Source organism: Eubalaena glacialis, chromosome 17, assembly GCF_028564815.1.
Source record: "Eubalaena glacialis isolate mEubGla1 chromosome 17, mEubGla1.1.hap2.+ XY, whole genome shotgun sequence".
Classification (NCBI taxonomy): domain Eukaryota; kingdom Metazoa; phylum Chordata; class Mammalia; order Artiodactyla; family Balaenidae; genus Eubalaena; species Eubalaena glacialis.
The window spans coordinates 9,086,997-9,096,343 of NC_083732.1; the positions used below are offsets into that span (position 1 = coordinate 9,086,997).

Here is a 9,347-nt window from a genome sequence, read left to right on the forward strand (position 1 = left end):
ACTTTTGTTGCCAACCAACACCACAGCTGCAAAACTACTCAAGTCTTTGAATGATTACATATCAGGAAAACTGAACTGGTCAATTTGTGTCGGTATATGCACAGACAGCGGCTGCCATGACTGGATGGCTTTCTGGTTTCACTACTCGGGTCAAAGAAGTCACTTCTGAATGTGAGTCTATGCACTGTGTCATCCATAGAGAAATGTTGGCAGGTTGAAAAATGTCACCCGAACTTAACAACGTTTTGCAGGATGTGATTAAAATTATCAACCCCGTTAAAGTACATGCCCTTAACACACGTCTGTTTGCGCAGCTCTGTGAGGAGATGGACGCAGAGCACACACATCTTCTCTTACACACAGAGTGAGATGGCTTTCTAAAGGTAGATCACTGGCCAGAGTTTCTGAGTTAGGAGAGCCGCTCCAGAGATTTCTTTTAGAAAAACAGTCACCACTGGCAGCACATTTCAGTGACAAAGAAGGGGTCGCAAAACTTGCTTACTTGTGTGACGTATGCAACCTGCTCAACGAACTCAATCTGTCACTTCGGGGGAGAACGACAACTGTGTTCAAGTCCGCAGATAAAGTGGGTGCATTCAAAGCCAAACTGGAATTATAGGGGCGACGAGTGAACATGGGGATTTTTGACATGTTTCAAACATCAGCAGAGATTTTGAAAGAGACTGAGCCAGGGCCTTCTTTCTCCCAGCTGGGGCATGATCCCCTATCTCAGCTTTCAAAAGACTTTGAGCATTACTTCCCACCCACAAAAGACCCCCGAACTGGGAAGGAATGGATCCGCACCCCCTTTGTGAATAAGCCAGGTGAACAGACTTCCGTGCTAGAAGAGGATCAACAGCTTGAGATCACAAATGACGGTGGCCTTAAAGGTATGTCTGAGACAACTTCAAATCTCCATACGTCTGGATTAAAGTCAAGACGGAATATCCTGAGATTGCCACGTAAGCACTGAAAAGCCTGCTTCCGTGTCCAATGTCCTATCTTTGTGAAGCAGGGTTTTCTGCAGTGACAGAGACCAAAACGAGATCACGGAGTAGACTAGACAGAAGCAACACACTTCGGGTGTCACTGTCTCCCATCACCCCAGACGGGAGCATCTAGTTGCAGGAAAACGAGCTCAGGGCTCCCACTGATTCTGCATTATGGTGAGTTGTATAATTATTTCATTATATAGTACGATGTAATAATAATAGAAATAAAGTGCACAATAAATGTAATCTGCTGGAATCATCCCGAAACCATCCCCCTGTCCCCGCACCCCATGTCTGTGGAAAAACTGTCTTCCATGAAACCGGTCCCTGGTGCCAAAAAGGTTGGGGACCGCTGCTCTAGAAAAAACACTTAGACATGTATGGGACGGACAGCTCTAAGAGTGTTCAGAGCAGCAGTTTTTGAAAGAAGAAAAATGAAAACAAAGTGGTCTTGAACTCCAAAATGGCTAAAGAAAAAGTAGCACATTCATACAGTGAAGAACTATATATATGAAAACAAAAAGCCAGTTTCGTACAATCTCAAACAGGGTCGAATTAATGTGCCAAGTACGAACCTATTCATAAAACTTTTAACATGTGCTAAACAAGTGTATATGTATGTATGTATATATGTATATATTTATGTTTCTATACATAGGGATACAGATATACTTCCTAAGCAATTTTCATATATATGGCATTTAACAGCAGATATATTTTATGCAAATGGATATACAGTATATAATATGCAACATAACATTATGCAACATATATTACATATTACATATTGTAAATAAATGCATGACAATGATTATCACAAAATATTTAAGAGCGGTTGGAAAGGGATAACACAGGACAGGAGAAACCAAGAATTTGGTAACATTTTACTTCCTCAACTGTATGGTGGATACGTGGTAACCACTGCATTACTCTTTATATCTCTGTAAACGTCTTAATATGTAATATTTCAGACAGATACAGTTTGAAAGAGCAGCACATAGAAGTATTTGTATTCTGAAAGTTAGAGAGATGGCACGCTACCAAAAAGCAAAAAGCATAAAGCATGAAACAATTTATAAATACTTTGTAAAATTCAGTAAGTGACAGCCACCTTATTCAAACTGATTTGATTCAAAGAATGGAAAACTTAAATGTTAGGTATTCTTGCAATAAACACTCACAACACAGATTTTTATTTTCATGTTAAGGGAAAGAAATTAACTTCTAAATAAAATTTACCTGTGAACCTAAGACCAATCAAAGACTTTCCAGGAGACCAATTCAGGAAAACTGAATTAAAACAGAGTGTGAAAGATAGTGTGAGAAACTGTATATTAGCAATATAATAAACAAGAACCAGAAGTTAGAGACAGGAGAGAACAACAAGACAGCACCGAGTCTGCACTAGGGAATGACAGCAAAGGCTGTCAAACCTATATAAGATACCGGAAATGGCAGCTATACAATACTGGTGATAGAATAAAATTATTTTCTCAAGTCATATTTTCTTACTCAAAATTAAGACTGTTGCTTGCTGGCTTCCATACAGAATGAGTCACAGGGTTAAATCTGTAGGAACACATGCAGGAGAGAAACGCTGGCACCTCTCCAAGTACAGCAATAATGGTTTCCACTCTAACCAGACACCCTCCCGCCCACCACCCCCAGTCCCATCCGTGTTAGAGCACAGAGAGCCTCTACGGCACATGAGAGCAGTCATACTACAACCAGAACGACTAGGCAAGCCAACTGGAACTCGCAGGGGGCCAAAGAACAGCCCCAATCCTTCAAAAGATCTTATGTAACTATCTTTTCTAAAGATTTATTCACCAAATAAAAATGCTGGAGAGGGTGTGGAGAAAAGGGAACCCTCTTGCACTGTTGGTGGGAATGTAAATGGATACAACCACTATGGACAACAGTATGGAGGTTCCTTAAAGAACTAAAAATAGAACTACCATACGACCCAGCAATCCCACCCTGAGAAAACCATAATTCAAAAAGAGTCATGTACCAAAATGTTCACTGCAGCTCTATTTACAATAGCCAGGACATGGAAGCAACCTCAGTGTGCATCGACAGATGAATGGATAAAGAAGATGTGGCACATATATACAATGGAATATTACTCAGCCATAAAAAGAAACGAAATTGAGTTATTTGTAGTGAGGTGGATGGACCTAGAGACTGTCATACAGAGTGAAGTAAGTCAGAAAGAGAAAAACAAACACCGTATGCTAACACATATATATATGGAATCTAAAAAAAAAAAAAAAAAAATGGTCATGAAGAACCTAGGGGCAAGACACAGCCCTACTAGAGAATGGACTTGAGGACACGGGGAGGGGGAAGGGTAAGCTGGGACGAAGTGAGAGAGTGGCATGGACATATACACACTACCAAATGTAAAATAGATAGCTAGTGGGAAGCAGCCACATAGCACATGGAGATCAGCTCGGTGCCTTGTGGACCACCTAGAGGGGTGGGATAGGGAGGGTGGGAGGGAGACGCAAGAGGGAGGAGATACGGGGATATATGTATACATATAGCTGATTCACTTTGTTATACAGCAGAAACTAACACAACATTGTAAAGCAATTATACTGCAATAAAGATGTTAAAAAAAAATTTATTCACCAAGTAAGCTCAAAATTTCCTTTGAGTCTAACAGGTTATCTACAGCAAATCTGTCCTCAGGTGTCATCAATCTGATGAGAACTAAATTACACTCACCGATTTGCCATTAAAAGATATCCATATCAGCCAGAGGTAAACAAGACACACCCTTGAAAAACAAATAATATATGCAGACCAAATGCCTGAAGCACCCTCATTAAAAAATAATAATGACTGACGAGGAAATACCCCCTTGGCTCCCAGCACTACCAGGAGAAAGTGAAATGGCTAAAGCACTCGACTCTGGAAGAGGTGCCCCTGCAGTGGCACATAGAGATGAAGAGAAGGAAGAAATGGACATCCTAACAGGCGCGGATGCTGGGGCAGCAGATACTGAAACACAGGAGCCGCCTTGAGCACACTCACGTCTCCTGACAGATGGCTGAGGCTTTCCCCAGAGATCTGGGTAAATTGCAGATGGGTTCTATGTACATATAGGATTTATTAAAGGGAAGTGAATTTTAAAACGTTCTGTATCTTAGTACAGAATGAAGTCAAACCACGTGGGAGATGCAGAAGTACCCAAGACACAAACTAAGTTGCATATTTTCATGATATTAAAACAGTATGCGCGAGTAGCATCAAAAGATTGAAATATATCTGAGCTCCAGTAACAGAAGATAGCACAGATCTGGGAGGGGTTAGAGGGTGAATCAGCAACTTGAAGGGTGATGTGCAGATGGGATACTTACATCCCCCAGAGGTAGACAGAAATGTGTCAAGTGATACTCAGAGCCCAGTATAAACACGACCTCTAAACATCCACTTCACTTAAACAGATGCTACACAATATAACAGAAAATGATTTCTTTAAATAAATCATAAAAAAGTTTCAAGCATGCAGTAGCCTGCTTCGCTCTACAGCCTTATGTATTCTCCAAAGTTTTATACTCACCTTTACCATTAGAGGTACTTTAATGAAAAATCTGAGGAACAGGAAGGCATGTAAAATTGATTTTAGGGCTATCACAACTCTGAATAATTCTTTCCGTTGGAGACCAGGATTAGATATTTTGAGTGACCTGCCACACGGTTCTTAAATGGATACGAATCCAGGTCATCAGACTTTCCCAAACTACATTGTCTTTCTGGAGAAAATAAGGTTTATTCTACTGGGACCAGAGAACTCAGGGGCTAAATTCCCAATACTAACTAAAAATAGAGTGGATAGCCCACATGGTCCTTTATCTAACTTACTCTGTTGGTAATCAGCTGAAAATGAGAACCTCTCATTTCCTAGTAATCTCTCTGAGACACACGATTTTAGAGCAAAGCTAAAGTATGGAACTCTCCTTCTACTTCCTAAGCCAAACACAGGTTGTTAAAATTGTGTTCAAGAATCCCCTCAGAACATTTTTTAGCCCTTGGTTTCATACAATCTGGCCTGGTGGTCAAAACGCTGTTCATCTGAACACAAAACAGCACACAGTTCTTACGGTGGAAGAATTATGGCCCTCCTATGTTTTCATTCTAGAATGGCTAGTGGAGGATTAAGCAGCTGGCCCTAACTGACATTCTCTGGCTAAAGAAAGGGAATTTGACTAAGGCCTCCTCATTCAAGGGAGCCAGAAGGCAATCAGCAATGTATCGTATCTGTTAATTACTAAGTAGTCTAAGAAATACTGAAAGTAAAAAGGAAGGAAAAAAATTCTAAGTGATTAACACCCATCAAATATCTGCAAATGTATAAATTTTACAGTGTATCAATGCACTTAATTCTGAATACAATAAGCCTAAAGAAATAAGACTGCTAGGGGCCAACTCTTACTACTAAATCCAAAACCTTTTGTTAGTGATTTTGAGAGAATTAAACAGCAGTGGCTGAGCATTTTTTAAGTAGATTTCTATCAATGGTTTTGAGTATGTACAGGGCTAATTAAATTTTAAAAACTAGTTGGTGTTACATAATCTGAAGCTTCAAATTGAAAGAGGAAAAATTGTTCTACAGTGACACCTACCGGTAAAGCATGATGTAGTAGCGCGACACTATTAGACAAAATAAACAGATGTTTCCATTCCTGTAGCAAGTTAGAAGCTACAGGGAAAGACTGATTGACACTCCAAAGGGAAAAGCTAAACAAAAACATTATACATACCAGTGTCTGTAACTACAAAATAAGTCCCAAAGCACATCATTATCCCTTTTAACCAAGATTTTCAAATCAATAAATCTGAAAGAGGTTTCCCTTGGCCTCAACTGGCCATGCAAGTCAAGATTTTATATGCAAGTTAAAGGTAAAATGTCCAATTTACTCATGTTTCTTTTATATTTTAAAGAATAAAACTGGAAAAGATAAAACTGAGCTCTGCAAAAAACTAGACATTTAACGTTTTCAACTTAAGTTGAAGAGTTAAACAAAAAACAGACACCTGCTTTAAAAATCCAAGTGTTATGTAAATCCCCAAAGTCACAGTTTCAAAGCACCACTTTTGAAAAAAATGACCACCAAGATAAACAGAAGTCCAGATAATCACATTTTCCCTAAAATGCCTGCTTCAAAGGACTGGGTCCTTTTTCCACTGTACTTTCATGCACAAATTTAAGAAATAATAATGTTTAATGTGACCAACGTCATCATCAACTTCAAACTCTCAATGCAAACCATCTCAAAAAACACACTATTTGAGCCCACATACTTCTTCTCAAACTAAGATTTTCAAATATACTGTTTCACACATAATTTTAGTAAAAGAAAAGTTAATCAGTGGTATGACAAAAAGAACACTTTTCTTAAATAACTAGGTGTAATATGCCACAGAGAGCCAGAAGGAAACTTAAAAGATAATGTACTTTAAGATTTCCATAAAATCTTATAAAATTAGAGAACCTAAAGTCCAGTACTATAATATAATGATCGAATAAGAGAAAACCTGGGTTTAGTCTTGGATCGCCCATTAACTAGTTGGGTTTCCAAGAAGTACATAACCTTTAATGAGCCAGACAATCTTTCTGGGCCTCACCGTAACGCCACAGCTAAAATTTCTTCAGCTCCTCTGATTTCCCCAGCACATGGGATTGACTTGGGCATCAATGTCTACACATCAGTGACCCAATAAACATAGCAACAAAAGAGAAGTGGCTCGATCTTTCCGGTATACCCTACTATAAGAAACCAATATAAACAGAATCACACTTTCACACTGCAGTGTAACTGCTTACAACTCAGAGAATCCTCCTCACCATCTTCAGTGCCTTCCACCTGGCACACAGTCAGAACTCACCATTTACTCAAAAAAATAGCTGCGAAAAAAGAATGCTCATTATGTAACACGCAACACTCCAATACCAACTCTCTGAAGATTTTTCTGGTACTACAGATACTTCTCTCTTTTACATGTTCTCTTTTATACACTATGTCTGTTTCATGACAATTATAGAATCAATGTGTAAAATACTTGAAAGGCTGTAGATCCTCAAATACAGACAGAACTTGCTCTAAAATGCCTGAATATGAAAGTTGGAATATATTCATTTAGGTCCTAACATTTCCTAAATGTATTACCTACCTGTTAAAACTGGTTTAGTTCTTGAACCACTGGGGGTGGGAATATAATACACACTTCCTAATACTAATTCCCACCAACAACAGGCCACATAATGAAGCAACTGCTTCAGATGTAGTTAACCCACTCTACCCACGACTGCAAAGGACAAAATGGAACAAAGATGTGCTTTCCTCGTAAACAGCTACAGAAAACTTTTGAAAACAATTAACATTAAAGCCTTGTTTATCAGCTTTCTCTGCTTGGTGCTTAAGCTGCCCAATGGGCTCTTCTCATTTAGAAACTTTAAAAAGGGTAGCCAGAGCTGCCTGAGACAGTGCATCTACCCGTCTGCCTGTATAAGTCAACTGACTGGCATTTAAGGGCAAGTGGCAAAGGAACACAAACTTTTACTTACGCCAAAGGTAAATTAACATGCTTGTTTTGAAATTCAAACTGTACTTTTTCTCTACAAATATTAGTTCTCAGAGGGTAAATTTATGCGATGATTTTAACTGCACTACCATTTAAATTTATTCATCCACTAATCAAATAATTTATTGAGCAATTATTAAGGGCCAGACCCACTCTAGGAGTTGGGAATAGGGGTGAACAAGGAGTGAGAGACAGGAAGGCAATACATGTGAAAATAAATAATGTCAGATAGTGGTTAAGTGCCATTTAAAAAACAGTTCTTTAAAGTATGACTATAGTATTCTGATTTACTTTCTTGATACATATAAATACATTACTTGCAGACCTCAGGAAACAAAGAATCTAAAATCATTTCAAAAAAGAAAGTTTACAGCTCACATTCAGTACACATGTGTATAGCAGTTTCAATATCCTAAATATGAGTCAAAGGAAGTATAAAAGAAACCGAGAACCACTGAAATATGAGATGAAACAGATTTAAAACATCTGTTCTCCCTCTTTCCTGGATAAGCCCATGGAAGAGAAAGGTGAATATCCATAGATTTTTTTAAAAGACAAAGGGAAAAAATAGAGAAGCTCGCCCAGTATTCGCACCATAAGAAAGCCACATAAAAGCAAAAATATCTAAGATAGTCTTCGAGAACATTCGAATCACTCCCACACACTCACCCCTGCAGCCCTCATAGAATATTCTCCTTTGAGTTGCTCTTAAAAGCTGCTGGTTTGGCAGGAACTTATTTTCTCTGACTTTGGCTCATTTCCAAACTCCCCAAAATACGCACGGGAAAGGTAAATTGTTTCTCTTACTCCCATCACCAATTACACGGCAAGCCAAGAAAGAGTAGATCAATACGATCTCCATCTCGGCTGCGCACTGCAGGTGGAGGATCGGCCGGGAAGGGGCTCCCCGGCGTGACCAACCCGAGGCCGCGGACCCCGCTCGGCCCGGCCCCTCCAGCCCGCCCGCCAGGCCCACCGAGCGCGGCCTCCGCCCCGCGGCCAAAGGAGGAACGACGCGGAGGATGGAGGAGACGCTCCGCGGCATCTGGGACGGGGGACCCGCAGAGCCCGCCGCCCGGGCCCCATCCCCAGGGCCGGCCCCGGACCCCGGCCCCGGAGCGCCTCTGACCTCTCCGGGCCCCGGGGCTGCTGCTGCCGCCGCTGGTGCAGCTGCTCGGGCTGCTGGAACTGCTGCTACTGCTGCTGCTGTTGCCGCCGCCGCCCTTGGCATTCTTGCGCGGGGCCATCGCGCGCACCGCTGAAGCAGGCGAGGGGTGGCGGGGCTCCCTCAGGGCGTGGGGGACGCGGGCGGCGCGGGGCGCGCTGACTGCGGCGGGCGCTGCAGCGGGTGCAGGCTGCGGCTCCTGCAGCCGCGCGGGTGTCTCGGCACCGCCCGCAGCGCCTCTGAGGACTTTGGCCCGCGTGCCTCCTGCGCACGCCCGGCCCTCGCGTGCGCCGAGCCGGTGACTGCCCTCCCGACGCGAGAGCGCGCCGCTCTCCCGCCCGAGGCCACGCCCCTTCTCGCCTGAGCCCCGCCCCCTCCCCGCCCGCGGAAAGCTGAGTGACGGGACATGAAGCCAATCACAAGGGTTCCTATGAGGGGGCGGAACCCGGCCGCGCTCCCCCACCCGCTACAGATTTAGGGCTGTTCTGGCGCGACGCAGCCGCCTGCGAGCGCGAGCTGCTTTCGACTTTCCAGTCTGTCCCGGTCCTTTGGAACGTGGCAGACGTGGAAGGCGAGAGGGCTCTCGCGAGCATTGG

At 42.3% G+C, this 9,347-nt stretch overlaps 1 protein-coding gene across 3 annotated transcripts in view; it reads right to left on the minus strand.

The window, feature by feature from the left end:
* The window catches only part of ASPH (aspartate beta-hydroxylase), a 227,733-nt gene extending 218,645 nt beyond the window's left edge, over positions 1-9,088 (minus strand). Inside the window, exon 1 of one of the 3 annotated variants that reach the window (XM_061171943.1) lies at positions 8,716-9,076. In XM_061171943.1, the coding sequence (XP_061027926.1) occupies positions 8,716-8,833 (118 nt within the window). In that variant the 5' untranslated portion in view covers positions 8,834-9,076. Of the gene's footprint in view, positions 1-8,715 lie in introns of all 3 variants that reach the window. The other 2 variants (XM_061171942.1, XM_061171944.1) reach the window with 2 other exon arrangements.
* Between the last annotated feature and the right edge of the window lie 259 nt (positions 9,089-9,347).